The sequence below is a fragment of the Zea mays genome, chromosome 7 (genome assembly GCF_902167145.1).
Source record: "Zea mays cultivar B73 chromosome 7, Zm-B73-REFERENCE-NAM-5.0, whole genome shotgun sequence".
NCBI lineage: Eukaryota > Viridiplantae > Streptophyta > Magnoliopsida > Poales > Poaceae > Zea > Zea mays.
Genome location: NC_050102.1, coordinates 29,536,075 through 29,559,717, shown reverse-complemented (window position 1 = coordinate 29,559,717; position 23,643 = coordinate 29,536,075). Strand labels below are relative to the sequence as shown.

Sequence of the window (23,643 nt, the reverse complement as noted above, 5' to 3'; positions counted from 1 at the left end):
GTTGGTACAGTCATTCTGAAGTTTACTTCGGGAAAGACAGTGCAATTGAAGAACGTGCAACATGTCCCCTCCATAAAAAAGAATCTTGTTAGTGCTTATTGCTATGTCGAGATGGCTATAAACTTGTGTTTAGGTCCAAAAAATGTATACTGTCAAAGTATGGGACATTTGTTGGAAAAGGCTATGACAGTGGAGGCTTGTTCCGCTTATCTTTGCATGATGTTTGTAATAAGTTTGTGAACAATGTGATTTCGAACGAATGGTATATTTGGCATTCACGACTTTGTCACATCAATTTTGGTTGTGTCGCGGTTAGCAAATTTAAATTTAATCCTGAAATTTGATATAGTCAAAGGTTCTAAGTGCCAGGTGTGTGTGCAATCTAAGCAACCTCGCAAGCCTCATAAGGTTGCGGAGGCGAGAAACTTGGCACCACTAGACTTAATACAATCTGATTTACGTGAGATGAACGGAATATTAACTAAGGGAGGCAAATGATATTTTATTACTTTTATCGATGATTCTACTAGATTTTGTTATGTGTATCTCTTAAAGTCAAAAGATGAAGCTTTGCATTATTTTAAGACCTAAAAAGTTGAAGTGGAAAATCAACTCGAGAGGAAAATTAAACTGTTAAGATCTGATCATGGTGGAGAATATTTTCAAGTGATTTTTCTGATTTTTGAGTGGAACATGGTATTATTCATAAGAGTACACCGCCATACTCACCATAATCCAATGGGGTTGCTGAGAGAAAGAACCGTACTCTAACTGATTTGCTTAACACCATGTTAGAGACTTCGGGACTAAGGAATGGTGGGGTGAGGCGATTTTGACAGCGTGTCATGTTCTGAATAAAGTTCCCACAAAGAACAAAGAAATCACACCATTCGAGGAATGGGAAAAGAGGAAATTAAATATCTTCTATTTGCACACATGGGGTTGTTTGGCTAAAGTGAATGTGCCAATTAACAAGAAGCACAAATTAGGCTGAAACTGTTGATTGTGTTTTCCTTGGGTATGCTTTTTATAGCATTGGATATAGGTTCTTAATTATAAACTCTAGAGTACCGGACATGTTGGTAGGTACTATTATGGAGTTCAGAGATGCTACGTTCTTTGAGGACGAATTTCCCATGAAAACTACACATAATACGTCTAGTGATGAACCAACGATACCCCATGAACATTTTATTCCGGTAGAACACACTGAGGAATCCCATATACATAATCTTGTGGAAGATAACAATGTATCAACTCGAAAGAGTAAGAGACCAAGGATTGTAAAGTCATTTGGTGATGATTACATTGTATATCTTATGGATGACACCCCAAGTACCATTGAAGAGGCATATTCCTCTCCTGATGCTGACTTTTGGAAGGAAGCAATAAGGAGTGAGATGGATTCTATTATGTCTAATGCAACTTGGGAGGTCGTTGAGCGTCCTTATGGGTTTAAGCCCATTGGGAGTAAATGGGTGTTCAAGAAAAAGCTTAGGCCTGATGGTACTATTGAAAGGTACAAGGCGAGGCTTGTATTTAAAAGCTATTCACAGAAAGAAGGTGAGGATTTCTTTGATACTTATTCACCTATGGCTCGATTGACCATAATTCGTGTGCTACTTTCTCTGGTTGCCTCTCATGGTCTTCTCGTCCATCAAATGGATGTTACGACAACATTCCTAAATGGAGAGCTAGATGAGGAAATCTACATGGAGCATCTAGTTGGGTTTGTAGCAAACGGTCAAGAAGGCATGATGTGTAAGTTATTGAAATCTTTATATGGCCTAAAACAAGCACCTAAGCAATGACATGAAAAGTTCGATAGAACTTTGACATCTGTCGGCTTTGTTGTGAACGAAGCAGACAAATGTGTATATTATCGGTATGGTGGGGGCGAGCAAGTAATTTTATGCCTATATGTTGATGACATTCTAATCTTGGGGACGGTCTTGATGTGATTAAAGAGACAAAAGACTTTCTATATAATAATTTTGAAATGAAAGATTTGGGAGAGCTGATGTTATTCTTAACATTAAGCTACTAAGAGAAGGCAATGGTGGGGTCACACTTGTGCAATCCCACTATGTGGAAAAGGTTTTCAGTCGCTTTGGTTATAGCGAATGTGAACCTGCTCCAACACCTTATGATCCTAGTAAGCTTTTGAAGAAAAATCGAAGGATATCTAGGGATCAATTGAGATATTCCAAAATAATTGGTTCACTCATGTACTTAGCTAGCGCTACAAGGCCTAACATCTCGTTTGCGGTGAGCAAACTTAGCCGGTTTGTTTCAAATCCGGGAAATGATCACTGGCGTGCTCTTGAGAGAGTTATGTGCTATCTAAAAGGTACTATGAGTTTAGACATCCATTATACCGGGTACCCAACAATACTGGAGGGTTATTATGATGCAAATTGGATATCTGATGCTGATGAGATATATGCCACAAGTAGATATGTGTTTTCACTTGGAGGTGGCGTTGTTTCATGAAAATCTTGTAAGTAGACCATCTTAACGAGGTCGACTATAGAAGCAGAACTCACAACATTAGATACCGCTTTAGTTGAGGCTGAGTGGCTTTGAGAACTCCTTATGGATTTACCGGTGGTTGAAAAACATGTGTCGGCTATTTCTATGAATTGTGATAATTAAGATAAACAGTTCCAAGGATAATATGAAGTCGACAAGGCATATAAAGAGGCGTTTAAAATTTGTCTGGAAATTCAGAAACTCTGGAGTAATAGCGTTGGACTATGTCCATCTGGCAGATCAATTTACTAAGGGGCTATCATGTAGTGTGATAGATAGTTCATTGAGTGAGATGGGCCTGAGACCCACCTAAAGTTTATCATAGTGGTAACATGTTCTATGTGTTTGGAGATCCCATGAATTAGAATGGTGAAACAAGCTAGTGGTAGACTGAGAGGAAAGACCCTTAATAAGGTTCATTTCAGATGCACATCTTTCCTTATTGTAAGGTAGGTTGGTGTTTACACCTCAATATGTTCCAAGTGGCTTTGTGAAGCAAAGACGTTGTCCTACAGAACATCATTAGAGGAACATACTATATGGGTGAACTGCTAGTCACATTTTATGAGATCTGGGTAGTCTCTAGATACCCATGAAAGGCTAAGGAGTTTGACTTATATGCTCCAACCATAGGGGATGCGCTCGGCAACCTAGTACTAGTAAAGAGTTTAGATGAAACTTATTCCACGCAAAAATGTCAATTCAAGGCCTAGTCCATTGTGCAGTTGTGGTCAAGTGTAGTCTAGATTCTAAGTGGATATTCAACTTAACAGTCTCCATCGAAACACCAGTATATCAAACGTTCGATATGATGATAGCATTTTAGTGTGACTTAGCATTTGGTGGGGATTGTTGAATTAATGTGGGTCTGGCCCATATTAATATTCAATAATAGTCAATACTAGATGTCCACTTTAATAATACGGTGTACTAGTACTTTAGTACCATACTGAAAGTTCAAGGGACAATTCACTCAACTTAGATAGGTGGACCATTGTTGTATTTATTGAGAAGCTGAGAAAAGGATGAAGGACTGCCACACACGCGCGCCACCGGCCGGGCCGGGTCGTGGCCGTGGCCGAGGTAGATCGGACCTTGGTCCGAATATTCCTTCCTAACGGTTACACATTTTGCCTAGAGTAATGACTGTCCATTACTGTCGTACGTTGCTTGTCGTTTCCTGTGTTATGGCTATTAACGGACGAGTTGTAATGGCTGTCAGCTATTAATGGACGTCACTGATGGCGTCAGTTTCTGGCTGGCTGTAACGGTAGCTCTGATGGTGACTATTACTGTCTGTTGGCCTCCCTCTGCGCGTGTATATATACGAGGAGGGGAGGTTGCTTCACGTTACGAGAGAACACACGTACAATTCTGAGACGCGTTGCGTACAGCTCATCCCAGTCACACCTTCTGCGAGAACAGAGAGTGTGGGAGAGCAGGCCTCCGAAATCGTCGTCCGCATAGAGACACTTGCACGGGTGTGCGACGATCAGGTTTTTGTGGAGCGTACTCGCGACTGCTCGCTTCGTCCGCTCGACCAGCGCTGATCAAGTTCCTCGTCGCCGATGCCATTTGTGGGACTGCACTGCGTACATCTGCCTACGTCGACTGCGTACGACTACATCGAACATACACACGAGATATCTCATATGAATGGAGCCACTGATGTCTTGAGCATCAGTTCCTCCGCAGGGTACAATCTATTCTTTATATTTGTGCATATCTTATTGTTGTTTACTGTTTATGTGAGTAGTGATACACATATGCACATACATGTCGTCACATACATCACTGTAATTTTCAGAATTAAATTAAAACTGAAAATATCTATTTCTCCAACACACACGGTCATGTTCACACACGCTCACGTGGTTCGTCCTGTACCAACGACGACGAGTTTGATTTTTCCCAGCTATCGAATTCCGCTAGTTTACCAAGTCCTGAGAAGGGAAAAACCTGTAAAAAGTTAGAGGGCGGACATCATCCTGTCCTGCCAAGTCGTCTTTTTCACATGGATCAGTCATCAGTTCACGTACTGAACAGAATACATACAGCCGCTTGTTGGGCCATTTTGCAAAATATTGTTCTGGTGTTGCAAAATATAACTTGTTTTATGCAATGAATTGGTGGTGGTGTTCTATGTAAACTGTAATGTTTCTATTGTGTTGTGTTATATAAGGTTCGGTTCGTTCGGTTAAACCGAAAACTAGTCCGAAATTGTTTTTGGCTAACCGAAATGTCGATTTCTTTTTTTGCAAACACATTTTCGGTTTCCATTTTCTGAAAACCGAACTTTAAAAAAAAACTGAAGAACCTAACCGAAACATTTCGGTTAATCGGCTGCCCAGCCCTACTTGTCTCCCTTAGTGCTATGCTCGGTGTGTTCGTCTCCCGGTAACCACACTATGCCCTTTAGTCGTGGTAGGCGATAGAGTAGCACAACAAGATGCTTCGCTGAATCTTTGCCAGGTATACTCCATGTATCCCTGATTGTCAATCGACGATAATGCTAAGGTTGCAAGATTCAGGTCTTTTGATATAAAGACAAATCGATGTAATGTTCCGTCAAAACAAGAGTTATCTTGAAAAGCCGCAAGATGCTCAACTGATGAAGTTTGAACCTCAGAGCCGAAAAACGGGTGAGGGATGACGGCCGGAACGATGGAAGGAGGGACGTGAGCCGTGTCGGTGGACGGTGAGCTAGGGGGCAACGCCGCACGAGGTCTGAGTTGCCAAGGCCCGATGCGGCGATGTCCCAATATGGCCAAGCGCGAGACCGTGAGGGGCCGGGCGCCCGACAACCGATCGGGACGCAGCCCGCAACGAGGGAGCGCCGGCGTTTACGGATCTGTGCGTGAGCGTGACTAGTTGCCAGTAGTCATATGGTGTCAGCTGCTACTGCTGCTCTGCTAGAGCACGCGACCACACGCTCGTCTGCTCCGATCGAGCGACCGCACGAAGTAAAGCAAGACGTTAAGTCGTCAACTACGCGAGACCGAGATAGCTTAGGCCCCGTTTCAATCTCACGGGATAAACTTTAGCTTCCTGCTAAACTTTAGCTATATGAATTGAAGTGCTAAAGTTTAGTTTCAATTACCACCATTAGCTCTCCTGTTTAGATTATAAACGGCTAAAAGTAGCTAAAAAAAAGCTGCTAAAGTTTATCTCGCGAGATTGAAACAGGGCCTTAGATGAGCTTGATGGATTGCCCCGCTACTGCTAGGCTGTTGGATAGTAAGTTTTTATTTTTTTATTGTTTATAGATGTCTTGGTTAGGGGCGAAAAACGGTCGGAAAGGATCGGTAAACACAAAAACCATTTTCATTTTCATATTTTTCCTCGGAAGCGAGATCGAAAACGGTAACTCCGGAAACGAAAACGATATCGGTAATTCGGAAACATCGGAAACGAAAGTTCGGTACGAAAATTACACCGGTTACGATCGGAATCTAAAAATTCGATCGGTAAAAACTGTAACTTGTACCCTCAATTGACTTCAAAAATTAACGTAAGTCATACATTTATATAAAATTAATAATAATATATAAGGTAGCAGGTCACAATAAATATATAAAGTAAGAAACCATAAAACAATAAAATCATTATTATGTATTTAAATAAAGTAGAATCAAGATGTGTATAATGATATGGCACTTACATTCTATTTATACACCTACTACTTGGTATAGTCAATATAATTAGTGTCCTCTTGGTACTTCTTAAGTTCTCACTCAAATTATGAATATATGTATCAAGAGTAATAAGAGGTAAGAAAATATAAATAAGACTCTTGATATTCATTTGAATACTCATGTCTCTGCTACGTTCTACCTCAAGCAACACCTGCACATGAACAACACACACAACTATGTACAAACACACGTCCACGACTTGACTCAAGATTAATCTACTACGTAACACCACTCTACCCAACCAAATGTATTAGAATAATATCAAAACACATGTTAACACACATGTACAATTTAAAGTTAATCAAAACCACATATTTATAGGCATACATTGTGTACAAAAAATATGTAAATCACTTTGTCATGATAATAACAAATTATCACAACGTTACAATGCCAACTAAAACAATGTTTTCATTCTATACAATTTCATTTGAGAAAGATTTATGTTATATGTGCAGCTGAATTTATTGTAAAATTGGTTTTCCCGGTACGTACAGGGTCAGGGTTTTCAGCATTACGCTTTCTAGTAAAGCTGGGCTAAAGCCTTTGATTAAAAAAAAACTCAGAACTAGAAAGTTAAAAATGTCGATGAATGGATTCACTGGTTAAGGGTTCTATGGTCAGCAAATAAGCATCACTTTCCTGTACTTCTCTGCAACGACCAAATGTCGAAATCATATAAACAAAATTCCAATAAACTGTTGAAAAGAAATCTGTGCAAGGAAAAAAAAACAGAAAAGCTTAGTGTGATGATTATATAGCAACCTCATTTCCATTATAGCATAACGGAAATACAAGAGTTATTATAGCATAACGGAAATACAAGAGTTATTATAGTACAGTTTGATTATGCTGTAACTATAACCTGTGACACTTCACAGGTTTTATTTACACTTGGTCTGTGTTGTAACTTGTGGCATCCTACCCAGAAAAAACTGAACGAAACAATATTCCTACATGACACAGGTAATGGCAAAATTAGCAAAATGTGACTCCATCTTCCGTAGAACGCTTCCTCTTGGCACTTGTAGTCCTTCGCTCTTGAATCTCATAAGTATTGGCATAGCTGTAGTAGGGGGGTATTGGAGATCTCCATGATAGGACCTCAAATTTTCTGCAAGTCTTCATGCTTCCATACACCACATCGTGGACTCTTATCTTAGGAACCTCCTCTTGTGAAGAGCAATGATACTGACGATGAATAGTGAAATATTCAGAAGCTGTACCCATTCGGCTAATCCTTATTGGTCTGTTCTGGTTCAGAAGATCGTATGGATGCGTGCCGAATCTGGAGACATGCTTCTGGACGAACACTCTGAAGAACCTCAGAACCTTGCACCAAAAGTGGATGTTAAAATTGTTCCTCATCAAATAACAGATGATGTACGCGGCGTTGATTGAACGATTCTGCGTTCTGGCTATCTCCATGGCTACCTGTGCAAGCCTTGGGTGTGTCTCAGGATCCATGCTTCCAAACGCAAGTGTCTTGAAGAAATACCAGTATGCTTCATGAGATAGATGCTTCAGAGCTAGAGCCTGTGCTGTTCCAAACTTTGCAGCTCTGTCTGAACTGCTTGTGACTACGATTTTACTCCCGCTACAAAAGCTCCGTTTGCAAGCAAGATAGAACCTGTTCCAAGCATCTTCATGGAGATTTCCAGATAGTTCTATAACAACTAGCGATCTCTTGTCTTTGTTCCAGTTCGACACTTGATTCTGATGCTCCATTGCATATCCCTGTCTGAAAGCTCGCTCGTCATCTGTAAAAGCAAGGTCATTCAGCCACAAGATTTCTGAGAAATGATCTTGGACTCTTTCATCTTTGCAAACATGAGCGACTAGGGTGCTCTTGCCGACTCTGCATGGACCGATAATTGGCAGGACCTCCAGTTCTTCAGAGCTATGAGGCTGTGTGTGCAGCAAAAAATTAATGACAAGTTCTGCTTCCACCTGGCGACCAAACATGCAGTTACCCAGTAAGATATGCATGCTGTAAGGTTGGCGATGCAGACGAGGGTAGCTCGCCAAGAACATCACCAACTCATTCAGATCAACAATCATGGAGCCCAATCTGTCAAGTGCCTCTTGTAGTTGTTCCCGAGACTGTGCAGTTCGACTGAAGAAATAGGGATCCTTTGCAAAGGGTAACTTGGATAGGGACATGAATCCACTCACAACTTGAACACTGTCGTCCTCTCCATAGTGAGGCTTGTACCTGAAGGCGTCGAGTGCGTAAGAGCCCCGGTGCATGGCATCTCTCAGCATGCCTAACTGCTGGATCATGGCTTGATTTGGAATGTGCCGCCCCATGGCCTCCTCGTCGATGACCTGTGCTCGGAGAAGAGTCCTTTGTAGGCTTTCCTCCATGGCAAGTGTCGGCGGCTTCGAGAACTTGTTGATGATGAAATTTATTGATCTAGTCACCAATTCACCCAGGGCTACAGAAAGGAAACTTTCCATGTGAGCCCGTCCTCTCTTTCTCAGGAAGAGAACACTGCAAGATGGGTAAGAAAACACAAGGTGAGTTTTAATGTTTCTCAAACTATGTATGCTATGCTTCACGTCAAAGCTCCCAGGAGAGAAAGGGCGTCGGTTTCAAGAAGAAAAGACATATAAAGAGACATACACAGAGTCAATAGTCCCTGCACATGTATGACCTTTGGGACTGCTTTTGCCTTCACATGGTTATTCTGATTGACTTTTTATTTTTCTTTGACAGTTGAATTCCTTGCCTTCACTATGCGTTTTTACTATGCGATTGGTTGCAATAATAGGATGGGACGACCCCTCAAATAAAACGATCCCTCAAATAAGATTGTTTGGTTTAGGGTCAAGGGTTGGGATATGATTATCCCAGTGTTGTCCCCAGTTGTTTCTCAAAATTAGAGGGACAAAAGAGGACGACAGGGGATGTCCCTGTCCTGCAACCAAACACGCCCTAAGTGAACCACTGAGCCATTACCATGTATGATCCGTGTAATTACTCTGTAGACCACCTATGATATCAAGGTCACAAAAATCAGATTGTTAGCTTAGCAACTGATATACTGTAGTTCTGCATACCAGCTAATAACCACATTAAAAAGTGTGTCCTTGGATACCTTTGAGGCCCGGAGAGACTTCAGATCAATGGTGAAGAGTACATCGCAAGTCCGCACAAAAAACTACACCGACGCCATCCACAAAACTAAGCTAACCAAATCAATAAAAGGCCGAGAAGGCACCGACAGGGAGCAGCGTGTCAAACTTGATGGCTCTGGTCTGTAGCCAACTCCCATCTCCCCGAGCTGGTGCCTCCCTCGCCCACAGGTAGATCGTGGACTTGCCTGTCATGGCGAGTCCCAGACGACCATCGTCCCTGGTGGCGAGCACAACGCGCTGCCAGTCCAGGCATGGCAGCGGCGGCATCTCCCGCGTGCCCACCCAAGTCGTACTCCAGGGCCGTCGCGCTCGTCTGGAATGCGAGGTAGAGCGTGTTCCCGGCGAGCGGGCTGGTGCGAAGTCGACGTTTTCGTCGGGTCTCGCCGAGCGGACGTGGGCATGTTCAACGCGCCCGCCTCCGACGACTAGACGTGAGCGAACATCTCCGCGTGGTGGGTGCCCACCACGATGACGAGGAAGTGGCCACCGCAGCAGCAGTCTGAGGTGGTCACAGGCGGAGGCGGTCGTAGCGCCGCAGAGCGGCGTTCTACCTGTGTGTGTGTGTGTGTGTGGGGGGGGGGGGGGGGGGGGGGGGGGGGGGGGGGGGGGGGGTGGGGGGGGTGTAGAGCGACCAGGGGAGGCGGGTCAGGTCCGTGCGGCGGCCCGTGGCGAGTCCCAGACGGCGAGCTCCCGGTCAACGGGCGCGTCGCGGGGGGTGTCCCGGCGCAGGAGGGCGCGGCCATGTCGGGCGTCGAGCGCGCGCCAGCCGCCAAGGAGGAGGCCCTCCGCGGGTGCGGGGCGGAAGGTGGAGGGGGCACGAAGCGGGTCCCCGCGCCGGCGTTGGCGAGGAACCCAGCATCGGGAGCTCCGAACCCCCACATGGAGGTGGTGGTCGCGGTAGCGGCGGCGGCACCGCGGGCCCGTGAGGCCGTGACGATGCGATTGTACACGAAGGGCGATTAGGAACACAGTTTTTTTCCTAATAATATTGTGGAATTTAAGAATACCTCGATGTTCAAAACTAAACTATTTACCGTCCAGTTCATTTTTGAAATAAATGACGACAAATAAAAAAAACAAAAAGTATATTATACATAATGGTGTTTGAGAATGTAGGTAAAATCTCTATGTTCAAAACTAAAGTATTGTGAATACTAAATTGTTTTAAGGTGTTGTAAATTTTTTTCTCGATGAAAAGTTTTCGTTCTTAAACAATAGGGATGAAAGTGGTAATCTAAACTATTAAAACAAAATTAATATTTTAAAATATATATGTATCAAATTTGATGTTGATCTTTTTTTATGTTATTAAGTACATTATTTCAAATAAGAATAAATATTGCATAAATCTCTACTACTCTATAAGACTCTAATGTAGACCGTGTGCACCGTGGTTCTACCCTATCTCTCTCTCTGCCCGTAGGATCTCCGACAGATAGGATCTAGACGCTCGTCCCCCTCCCGGCCTCCACTTCGCCTCCTATCCCGCGTGTCTTCCCCGCCTCGCTCAGATCCACGCGGGTGCCTGTGCCATGAATCGCCACCACCCAACGCCTCCTCCCCTACGCGTCTTCCCCGTCACCGTCGGCCAACAAGAACGTCCGCTCCGCCGTCGCCGGCCAACAACCTCCGCATCGAGCACAAGCTGCGCGTCCTCCCCCGTTTCCGCGACATGGCGTCATCCTCGGGCGTCTCCACGGGCCAATAGGAGCGTTCGCACCCCCTCCCCTATGTCACCGACAACAGCCTCCCTCCACAATAAGTGCTCGCTACGCGTCCCCACCGGCGGCGAACAGCCTCTGTAACAACCGCGCGTACGCCCCGCTGACCCGCTGGTCGGCCTGCTGCCTCTCGGGATATAAGAATGCGACCACTTCTTCATCTCCACAAGCGCCACTCAACCCACCCGACCTACAATGAGTGGTGCCAGTTCATCTGCGACGGCGAGGTCCATTCCTCTTCCACACCTCCTCCGTCCACTACTGTTGTTTGCTATAAAAAAAATTCAACCTCAACTGCTTCGAATCCACTGCTTTGTGAGTGAATTGTTGTGTTTTACCAATCCATTGTTGATAGGTTTTTGTGCGTGAGCTCCTGAATATGTTTGAGGTACCTACTGTTTTTAGGATATTCCTCTTTGTATTCTTTGTGATTTGTGGTGATGACCACATTAAGGAGTTCTTGATGAACTTTGGCACTTTGTGTTGTGCATATTCCATCTTCGGATAGTATATGAAATTGGTGATGACCACATTAGGGCTTGTTCGGTTAGCTCTCAATCCATATGGATTGAGTGGGATTGGATGGGTTTGAATCCCAAACACGTCAAACTTCTTCTTAATTTTTTCTAATCCCATCCAATCCATGTGTATTGGAAATAACCGAACAAGGCCTTAAGGAGTTCTTATTAATATAAGTGCAATGAAAAGATTTTATGGCCACTTTGCTCATTAAATGGTGCCTCTACCATGAACCGATTGTTTTTCTAAATAAATGATATGAACATGTGTAGAGTAAATTATTTTGTTACCATGTCATGTTGAAATATTGAAGTGCTATCTTTTTTCTTGCAGATCCATACCAGGGGGAGTTTTTCCTAAGACAATCGAAGAGTACTTGCATCCTGGAACTAAGAAATGCATTATGTTTAGTGGAAAAGGATCACTTCTTGATGGTAATTATCTGAGCTTGTTCCTCTACATGTAAATTTCGAGTGACTATTTCTGTAACTGTCTTCCCAGCCCAGTTCATATAAAACAAGCAGAATTCCTTTTATAGTTCCTGACTAGAGTTGGATTTAACTCTAGCGAAATGGTCTCATTTCCAGCAATTTGTCATTGTTAGCTGCACAGTAAGTCTATGTTATTGGTAGCGCCTTTGGTTGACCATGGCACACACACTCATGTTGAGATCATCAACATGTATGGCCAAGGTGATAGATTTGTTGGGCTGTCAATTCACTTCAGTCAGGCATCAGGTGTTGTCTTCATTTTTGTTACTTCTCTAAATCTGGAAATGTTTTAGGTTCCCAGTCAGAAGTCATTTCATCGGCACCTTCATAATGTCATGGGGGAACTGCTTCTACTGTGTTAAGGTAGAGCAACTTCATTGAATTACAACACATGTTTATGTGCTTTTCTCACTTGTTATGCTCATTCTCATTGATTTTATACAGGACCAAGAAGATATGTGTTAGTCTTTCTTCGCGTATAATCATGCCTAGGGGACACTCTATGATGGCGAGACACAACCCTTTCTAAGGGGCATTGGTAACATGAGGAAACAGATCCGCATCATGCATCATTATTAGTAACACCGCAATATATATTTTTTTGACCAAGAACGCAGCAGTATAATTACTTCAAGTAACATAAAAATTCTCCATCTGCAGGGAAACCGGTGTACATGAATTGTATGGGTGGGCTTGTAGAGTATTGCATTGTGCCGGCCAATGCGCTAGCAGTTCTCCCTAACTCGCTGCCATACACAAAATCAGGAATTTTAGGATGTGCAGTGTTTACCACGTATGGTGCCCTAAGGCATGCTGCTGAAATGCGGTCGTCGTGATTCCGTAGCTGTGATCGAAGTTGGAGGGGTTGGGTCAAGGTCAACTGTTGCCTGATAAATTTGAGGATTTTTCTTTTCTCCTCTTATTTTTTGGGACTATGAATGCACAAACAAGCATGACCCTTCTTCCCTCTTACTTGCATCTTGAAAAGTAGAACTTTTGTTTTGCTGCTGTTTACAGATAGGAAAAGCCTTTGGAGCTTCCCAAGTCATTGTCGTGGATGTCCTTGATGAGAAGCGCCAAAACGCTACAACGCTTGGAGCAACCCACTGTAAATGCATCAAAAGATGACACGGTTGAAAGGATAAAGGTATGTCTCTGATTGTAAAAGTTTGGGATCTATCAATGAAGTTCATAAAGTAATTCTACATATCTACTTCATTATAAGTCCTGCCATTGCTTATCTAGTTTATTCTTTTTTCAGTTTTCTTTTTTCTTCAAGTAACCTAGCTGAGGGATTTGTTACACTGAGTGTTGTTGCTGCAACTATTGTAGCTTCACTTGGTGCAGATTCAAGAAACCTTGGAAACAATAGTTTATATTCACCTACATCGAGCCTAACTGATGTGCATAACCTTGGTCGGGGTGGTAATCAAGCTCCCACATGTCTTCAACCTCCTCTTTCTGATCCTTTTTATGTCCAATACTTGAAGGCAACTTGAAAGTCGCCTAGAGGGGGGTGAATAGGCAAATATGAAATTTATAAAGTTTAAGCACAACTACAAGCCGGGGTTAGCGTTAGAAATATAATCGAGTCCGAAAGAGAGGGCGAAAACAAATCACAAGCGAATAAGAGTGGATGACATGGTGATTTGTTTTACCGAGGTTCGGTTCTTGGAAACCTACTCCCCGTTGAGGTGGTCACAAAGATCGGGTCTCTTTCAACCCTTTCCCTCTCTCAAACGGTCACTTAGACCGAGTGAGTTTTCCTTCCTTGATTTCTCGGGTCACTTAGACCCCGCAAGGACCACCACACAATTGGTGTCTCTTGATTTGCTTACAAGGCTTTGAGAGTAAGAATGAGAGAAAGAAGAAAGCCAACCAAGCAACAAGAACAACAAAAGAACACAAGCTGATCTTCTCACAAGTCCTAAAAACTAGAGTTGAATTGTGGACTTTGATTTGATCGGAGGCTTTGATTTGTGTCTTGGAGTGTTGTGTATTGCTCTTGTATTGAATGAAGAGTAGTGAATGCTTGGATGTCTTGAAGAGTGGTGGTTGGGGGGTATTTATAGCCCCAACCACCAAAACAGCCGTTGGGGAACTCTGCTGTCGATGGGCGCACCAGACAGTCCGGTGCGCCACCGGACACTGTCCGGTGCGCCAGCCACGTCACCCAACCGTTAGGGTTCGACCGTTGGAGCCTCTGACAAGTGGGCCACCGGACAGGTCCTGTTCACTGTCCGGTGCGCCATCTGGCGCCTGCTCTGACTCTGCGCGCGCAGTTGGCACTGTTCACTATTCACTTTTCACTTTTGCAGTCGTCTGTTGGCGCTGTTAGCCGTTACTCCGCTGGCACACCGGACAGTCCGGTGAATTATAGCGGAGGGCATTTCCAGAAACCCGAAGGTGGCAAGTTCGGAGTGATTCTCCCTGGTGCACCGGACACTGTCCGGTGGCACACCGGACAGTCCGGTGCGCCAGACCAGGGCTGCCTTTAGTTGTTTTTGCTCCTTTTTATTTGAACCCTTTCTTGTACTTTTTATTGGTCTGTGTTGAACTTTTGGCACTTATAGAACTTATGATCTAGAGCAAACTAGTTAGTCCAATTATTTGTGTTGGGCAATTCAACCACCAAAATCAATTAGGAAAAGGTGTAAGCCTATTTCCCTTTCAATCTCCCCCTTTTTGGTGATTGATGCCAACACAAACTAAAGCAAATATATAAGTGCAGAATTGAACTAGTTTGCATAAGGTAAGTGCAAATATTGCTTGGAATTAAACCAATATACATTTCATAAGATATGCATGGATGCTTTCTTCATATTTAACATTTTGGACCACGCTTGCACCACTTGTTTTGTTTTTGCAAACTCTTTTTGGAAATTCTTGTCAAAGTCTTTCGCAAATAGTCAAAGGTAAATGAATAAGATTTCGAGAAGCATTTTTAAGATTTGAAATTTTCTCCCCCTATTTCAAATGCTTTTCCTTTGACTCAACAAAACTCCCCCTCAATGAAATTCTCCTCTTAGTGTTCAAGAGGGTTTTAGATATTAATTTTGAAAGGGTTTATACCAATTTGAAAATTCTATAAAAAATAAGATACCAATTGAAAAACCTTCTTTTAATACAAATTTGAAAGACTACTTTTTGAAATTGGTGGTGCGGTCCTTTTGCTTTGGGCTAATACTTTCTCCCCCTTTGGCATGAATCGCCAAAAACGGATACTTGTGAGTGAAATATAAGCCCTTGTCCTTTCTCTCCCTTCGGCAAATAATATATGAGTGAAGATTATACCAAATTGGAGAGCTATGCGGAGTGTTGGCGAAGGAGAAATAATACGATGGAGTGGAGTGGAAGCCTTGTCTTCGCCGAAGACTCCATTTCCCTTTCAATCTATGACTTAGCATGAAATACACTTTGAAAACCACATTAGTCATAGCACATGAAAGAGATATGATCAAAGGTACATAAATGAGCTATGTGTGCAAAATATCAATCAAAATTCCTAGAATCAAGAATGTTTAGCTCATGCCTAAGTTTGATAAAGGTTTTCTCATCTAATGGCTTGGTAAAGATATCAGCTAATTGTTCTTTGGTGTTGATATATGCAATCTCGATATCCCCCTGTTGTTGGTGATCCCTCAAAAAGTGATACCGAATGGCTATGTGTTTAGTGCGGTTGTGCTCAACGGGATTATCCGCCATGCGGATTGCACTCTCATTATCACATAGGAGAGGAACTTTGGTTAATTTGTAACCATATTCCCTAAGGATTTGCCTCATCCAAAGTAATTGCGCGCAACAATGGCCTGTGGCAATGTACTCGGCTTCGGCAGTAGAAAGAGCTACAGAATTTTGCTTCTTTGAAGCCCAAGACACCAGAGATCTTCCCAAGAACTGACAAGTCCCTGATGTGCTCTTTCTATCAATTTTACACCCTGCCCAATCAGCATCGGAATATGCTATTAAATCAAAAGTGGATCCCTTAGGGTACCAAAGGCCAAACTTAGGAGTATAAACTAAATATCTCAAGATTCGTTTTATGGCCCTAAGGTGAACTTCCTTAGGATCGGCTTGGAATCTTGCACACATGCATACGGAAAGCATTATATCCGGTCGAGATGCACACAAATAGAGTAAAGATCCTATCATCGACCGGTATACCTTTTGATCTACGGATTTACCTCCCGTGTCGTGGTCGAGATGTCCATTAGTTCCCATGGGTGTCTTGATGGGCTTGGCATCCTTCATCCCAAACTTGGTGAGTATGTCTTGAATGTACTTCGTTTGGCTAATGAAGGTGCCTTCTTTAAGTTGCTTGACTTGAAATCCTAAGAAATATTTCAACTCCCCCATCATAGACATCTCGAATTTTTGAACCATTATCCTACTAAACTCTTCACAAGTAGATTTGTTAGTAGACCAATATGATATCATCAACATAAATTTGGCATACAAACAAATCATTTTTAATAGTCTTAGTAAAGAGAGTAGGATCGGCTTTTCCGACTTTGAAGCCATTAGTGATAATAAAATCTCTTAGGCATTCATACCATGCTCTTGGGGCTTGCTTGAGACCATAAAGCACCTTAGAGAGTTTATACACATGGTTAGGGTACTCACTATCTTCAAAGCCAGGAGGTTGCTTAACATATACCTCCTCCTTGATTGGTCCATTGAGGAAGGCACTTTTCACGTCCATTTGATAAAGCTTAAAGCCATGGTAAGTAGCATAGGCAAGTAATATACGAATTGACTCAAGCCTAGCTACGGGTGCATAGGTTTCATCGAAATCCAAACCTTCGACTTGTGAATATCCCTTGGCCACAAGTCGGGCTTTGTTCCTTGTCACCACACCATGCTCATCTTGCTTGTTGCGAAAAACCCACTTGGTTCCTACAACATTTTGGTTAGGACGTGGAACAAGATGCCAAACCTCATTCCTCGTGAAGTTGTTGAGTTCCTCTTGCATTGCCAACACCCAATCCGAATCCCTTAATGCATCTTCTACCCTGTATGGCTCAATAGAAGACACAAAGGAGTAATGTTCACAAAAATGAGCAACACGAGATCGAGTAGTTACCCCCTTATGAATATCGCCGAGGATGGAGTTCACGGGGTGATCTCTTTGTATTGCTTGGTGGACTCTTGGGTGTGGCGGTCTTAGACCATCATCATCTTCTTTGTCTTGATCATGGGCATCTCCCCCTTGATCATTGTCCTCCTCTTAAGGTGGCTCATCTTCTTGATCTTCATTTTCATCATCTTGAGCTAGATCCTCATCTTGGGTTGGTGGAGATGCTTGATTTGAAGATGATGGTTGATCTTGTGCATGTGGAGGCTCTTCGGATTCCTTAGGACACACATCCCCAATGGACATGTTCCTTAGCGCGACGCACGGAGCCTCTTTATCATCTAGCTCATCAAGATCAACTTGCTCTACTTGAGAGCCGTTAGTCTCTGTCACACCCGGATTTTGGGGCACCAAGACCCGGGCGCGAACATAATCACCAGGTGTGCTGGGACCAAGTCTCACACATATGATGAATCATGGCACATGATCGAATGTCACATCTTTACTACATAATAGAAGTTCTATACAAAATAAACAATTACATTATAAGGAGACAGCGGTCCAGCAACCCAAAGTTGACTGGGAGACGACGGCCTAGACCTCTCACGAACTCGTCACAGCATCCTCCAAGCGCCTCATCCTGCGGTACCTATTCTTGACCTGTGGGGGGGTGTGAGACAGCAAGAGTGAGCTCACATACGTTCATCGCTCAACAAGTTGTGGGGAATAATGTGCATGAACTCGCCAAAGGTGGGAGCTCACGTGAAGTGTAAGGCTTACCAAAGAGGATGGTTGAAGCTGAGCATTACTTTTAATGTTGGTCAAAATTTTATTAGCAATTACTAAGTATAAGTAAATACCAACCCAATTAAATAGTAGAACAAAAGTAACAACAACATCACCTGCGATGCAATGCATATGACAAATTGAATTTAGTTCCATAAATTAATCATCAGAGAGTCCTGAGCTGCTCATGACCGTGAGCTCGGCTAGTATACCAGTTTTACACTCTGCAGAGGTGGTACCCTTTACCCACAAGTCATGTTACCCGTCTGCCAAGGGATCGCGACTTCCCATACACCTCTACCGAGGAGGCGAGGCAGGGTAACACTACGAGGCCTTTACAAAGTTCCACTAGCTTCAGAAAACCCGCTACAGTTTATAGGAAGCTCCAATGCAGGGTTCTTGACTGACCGCCATCGCAGCAAAATCAACCAAGGACCTCCCTACACTGACCACCCCCTACTGCCCTTGCCCCTTTCGGGTAAGGTAGTCCTCCACTAGCTTTCCTAATTAATCAGCCAAGGGCGTCCATAAACCCTTGTGGTGGCACGTGTTTCTCAAGTTAAGCTCTATGTTCCAATTAACATTAATGATCTTGACATGAACAGTAAATAACAACGGATAACAAAAGTATAATCATGAATAATGTGTATCTCAATGCCCAAAACCACATATAGCACTAGCAAGTACTACCCAAAAAGTTCAGTGGTAAACAAGGCATAAAGATAGACAAACTAGGGTAACCTATTAGGTCCCATCAAAATTAACCTATGCAGATCATTATGATTAATTAGAACATGAGTGGGTAAAAGAAGTGATCAAGGGCACAACTTGCCTGGCACTTGAGATTCCAGGTACCAACTTGCTCTTCAGATGACTCGTGTCCTCACTGCTAGACGTAGCAATACAAACAATCATGGTATAGGCAAAATTAACATCACACCAAACATAAGGTTAAACTACATAATAATATTCTACGATGCGTAATAAGATCGTGGAAACGAGAACCACTAAATTCGGAGCTACGGTTATAAAGTTATGATTTTATAAAGATTTAAGTGTTGGACACAAAAGAAATTAAGTGCATAAATTATACCCATGTTTCATAATAAAATAAGGTTATCAGATGATAAACAGTATTATTATGAATTTATAGCAACTGGAATAAATTAATTCGGAGCTAAGATGAATTGAATATGAATTAACTAAGATTCTAGGTTTATTTCTATATTAGAAAATATTTTCTGAATTATTTTATTCCATTTATTCACTTTCTGGACTGCGGACACAATTTTGCAGAAGCCTAGGGTCTAACTCATAAAGTTCAGGACCAATCCGTAATATTAACAGCATAAGGGTGGACGGCGGGTTGAATAGGTAGAACCCCAGGGTCTCTTTTGCAATAATTACACGGCGAAGAGGTATGGACATCACACAACCGCATGATCTGATCCGGACGGTTCAGATTAGATCGCGTTTTTAATCAAACTGGTACCTAATCATGGCCGACAGATCCAATATCAACGGTCAGTAGCGCCCGGCGCCATGATCCAATCTGCGACCACATATCACGCTATGGACGACCCAGAATGAGTCCTGCCGAAGCAGTACGCTCCTCTAATCTCACCCACCCATTACCAAATCGACGGCGGCAGCACCATCTTCCCTACCCGAGACTCCAGATGGTGGAGCTGGCCATCCCATGGCGGCGCTCCCGCCGGTGAACGGCAAACCAGCTCGCCATGGCCCCAACTATCGACACGATCACTGATACACGCAGAGGAGGACAATGCGAACACCTGAGGGGGGTACCTTTCTGGAAGAAACGGCGGAACACAGTCGGTCACGGCCGGGACAGGGAGCGGACGACGGTGAAGGAAATCCCGAGCCCCGGGCGCCGGTTCCACGTGGCGAGGACACGCACAGGTGGAGCTTCACAGCACGACACTGGAGTCGCGACAACGACGAACACGCAGGGCAATGGCGCAGCTCGATTCTTTCTCTCTCCGATTGATGAATATGAGGCGGCCAGCTCTATCCCTGTTCGATGCTGTGATATTCTGGCATCTGGTTCGTGCCTACATCAATGGTTCCTGGTTTTATAGGCCCCGGTGGAGGTTGGTTGAGGCGCCCGCGGAAATCGCGCACGGGTCGACGCGCAGGTGGCGCAGCGACGGACGAATCACGGCGAACACGGCAATGTCGGTCCGCATGTGGGATTTGTTTGGGGAAAGAGGATAACGGCGCGACCCTACCAGGCTGCGGCGCGGACACGGGATCGGATCGACCCGAATCCAGGGAGGAGTTCCGCGAATCGGCCGAGGTGCTCGCGATTTCCGTTTGGAATTGCCACGGAGTTGCCGTTTGTTTCGCTGGAGAGAAGAAGAAGATGACAGGCCGGGTCCACAATACAGAGGAAGAACCACGACAACAGGTGGGGCCCAGCTGTCATTGGGGAGCTGGTTATATGGTGCTTGGACCAGGAGAACGGCTAGGCAATGGGTCAGCTGATGAAATTCAGCCCATTTGGCCGGTTCGCCATTCCCCTTTCTTTTTCTTAGTTTCATTTTTAGTTTTCTATTTCCCTCATGTTTAAATATGGTTTAAATCAAAAACAAATTAAACCTAGGTTTCCAGTTTTCAATTCAAATTACTATGCACAGTATAGACTCCAGCATAAATATGCAAAGGTTTTGTATTATACTTATATTAGTATTTATTGAAGTAAATGCTCCCTAACATAATCCCACATGCACCCATATTATTTCTCTTTAGAAAAAAATATTACTAGTGCGTGATCAAATTCCAAGCTCAACCAATAATGAATATCCATTATGTCACTTATTTAGAGGAAAGTAATGCATAACTTTTAATAGGATTTATTTTACTTAAAAAATTACTTTTAAAGAGTGTTATAGTTTACAAAAGGGAATAATGAATCGATGGAGAACCTTTCTTCTAGTTATTAACTTCAACTTTTTATTGCATATAAGTTGGGTATTACAAATCCTACCCCCTTAAAAATAATCTCGTCCTCGAGATTTGTAAGAGAAAGGATATATATACTCATATTGTTGTGGGAACATATGCACAAACAAAGAAATCTCGGCATGATGCGTAACTTATTAGCAAAACAAAGGGTCAAATCGACCTTATTATTATTCCTAAAATAGTAAAATACGAACTACTGGCCAAACTAATATTTAGGTCTTACAAATAGTAAAATATATATATGTATCTATATTTATGTTTATCTCTATTCTTGTTGTTCGTTGACTTCTTCACCGACTACTTCATCTTCAACTAGCTCTTCTTCTTGAATTTCCAGTTCACCTGGTTCAACCTCTACTTCTGCATGATGGGCATGTCCCCGGTTGATAGATAGGGGCTGACTCTTTCCTGCCGAGGCTTGTCCTTGCTTCATCGGAGCCGGTGTAGTGTAGGCAGCTCTGTTGGGACAATAGTTGGCGTAGTGTCCCGGTTGTCCACACTTGAAGCATGCCCTGTTGGTGGTTGTGTTAGGAGCAACGGGTCCTGCTGGGGTGCTTGCTTTCGGGGGAGCAGTTGGTGCCTGTTGAGTTTGTTGTCCGGTACTTCCACTAGCTGGTGTACTTGGAGTGGTAGTATAGCGAGGACGGGAACTACTTCCAGCTTGCCCATGGTTATCAACCCTTCTTTTCTCTCCAAATATACTCCTCTTGTTTTCTACAACAATAGCTTTGTCAAGTAGCCTTTGGAAGGATGGGAATGTGTGCGATACCAATTGATATTGCAAGGGTCCAATCAAACCGTCCAGAAAAAGCTCCTGCTTTTGCTCATCATTCTCAACATCTCTAGGAGCATATCGAGATAACTGGATGAATTTGTCCCTATATTCACTCACGGACATACTTCCTTGCTTGAGGGATAGAAACTCCTTTCTCTTAATCTTCATGAGCCCGGTAGGAATGTGGTAATTCCTGAATTGAGTGGAGAATTCTGCCCAGGTAATTGTGTCGACGGCAGCATGAGCGGCGCAGTATGCATCCCACCAATCCGCAGCGGGACCAGTAAGACGACGTGATGCGTAGAGCACTTTCTCTCTGTCCGAGCACTGAGCTATGTTGAGCATCTTTTCTACAGACTTTAGCCAGTCATCTGCATGCAGCGGATCCGCGGAGTTGGAGAAGGTTGGTGGTTTGTGGCTCATGAATTCCCGGTGCTTGTCCCGGGGTGGAACTGGTGGTGGTGGGGGAGGCAATGGTACTTGTTGTTGTTGCTGTTGCGCCCTTCTCTCTTGACGTATCTCCTCCCGCTCTTGGCGCATCTCCCGATGTACATCCTCTCTTTCCTGGCGCATTTCCTGGCGTTCTTGCTGCATCTGAGTGCGCATATCTGCCATAGTGTCCGCCATTTGCTGCATCATCCTCATCTGAGCTGCAATCAGTGGGTCAACTCCGCCTGGTGGAGGATTAGGAGGATTCATCTCTGCCGGCTGTGGCTGGGGTTGTCTATATATCCACCGAGTGTGTCGATTAGGAGGTAAATCAATTCCACCACCCCGCCTGGTATTGACCATCTGAGTTAGATACATATGGTAAGATAGTTTTGCAAGGGAATCATTTGGTAGGCGGAATGAATGTGCTAATAGTTGGTTATGTACTGAAGATTCTTTGGTAGGGCTTGACCAGATATTTTATGTCAAGACTAGGGTAACTAGTTGTATGAGGTGAATATCCAAAGGTAAGATAGAATCTGTTAAGATGAGATAGATACGAAATACTAGATATATTTTTTTTAGGTGGATAATCTAGATTGTCTAGTTATCTTATAAATACTATCCTTTATGCCTAGATGTTTATGCAGATGTAATTGTGGACATTACTCCACAACTCATCACACTCAATCAAAGATCCAAATCAGGCAAGTATAATAAGAACAAACATTCAAGTTCATAGATATCTATATAAAAGAAAATAATTTTGTTTTTGTTCCTAAGAGTAGGTCTCCTATTCCTAAAGGTCACTTTAGGCACAAGATTTCAAAGTGTGAAATCCACATTTGTATTTAGAAGGAAAAGGTAAGAATAATCAGAGTAAAGCGGAAATAGATGAGAAAAGATTAAGACGAGTTTAGAAAGAATCAGAATAGCAAAAGTAAGTAGATAATGGTTGTCCAGTTCTATCTAGGTTTCGTCCTACAATCAACATTCCTCTGATACCACTTCTGTCACACCCGGATTTTGGGGCACCAAGACCCGAGCGCGAACATAATCACCAGGTGTGCTGGGACCAAGTCTCACACATATGATGAATCATGGCACAGGATCGAATGTCACATCTTTACTACATAATAGAAGTTCTATACAAAATAAAGAATTACATTATAAGGAGACAGCGGTCCAGCAACCCAAAGTTGACTAGGAGACGACGGCCTAGACCTCTCACGAACTCGTCACAACATCCTCCAAGCGCCTCATCCCGCAGTACCTGTTCTTGACCTGTGGGGGGGTGTGAGACAGCAAGAGTGAGCTCACATACGTTCATCGCTCAACAAGTTGTGGGGAATAATTTGCATGAACTCGCCAAAGGTGGGAGCTCACGTGAAGTGTAAGGCTTACCAAAGAGGATGGTTGAAGCTGAGCATTACTTTTAAAGTTGGTCAAAATTTTATTAGCAATTACTAAGTATAAGTAAATACCAACCCAA

General features: G+C 43.4%; 1 protein-coding gene and 1 pseudogene across 5 annotated transcripts; both read right to left on the bottom strand.

The window, feature by feature from the left end:
• Positions 1-6,974: 6,974 nt before the first annotated feature.
• On the bottom strand, positions 6,975-9,938 carry LOC100193379 (uncharacterized). Of its 5 annotated transcripts, none has more exons than XM_035960383.1 (3): positions 9,329-9,938; positions 8,854-9,223; positions 6,975-8,721 (listed from the first exon to the last, which is right to left on the bottom strand). In XM_035960383.1, the coding sequence occupies exon 3, from the start codon at positions 8,685-8,687 to the stop codon at positions 7,206-7,208; it is 1,482 nt and encodes a 493-aa protein (XP_035816276.1). In that variant the 5' UTR covers positions 8,688-8,721; positions 8,854-9,223; positions 9,329-9,938; the 3' UTR covers positions 6,975-7,205. The 5 variants fall into 5 exon arrangements, with proteins under 5 accessions (XP_035816276.1, XP_008650896.1, XP_008650895.1 ...); XM_008652674.2 differs by having other exon boundaries at positions 9,190-9,223; XM_008652673.2 differs by having other exon boundaries at positions 9,190-9,938.
• On the bottom strand, positions 9,794-22,145 carry LOC118473016 (uncharacterized; annotated as a pseudogene).
• Positions 22,146-23,643: the final 1,498 nt, after the last annotated feature.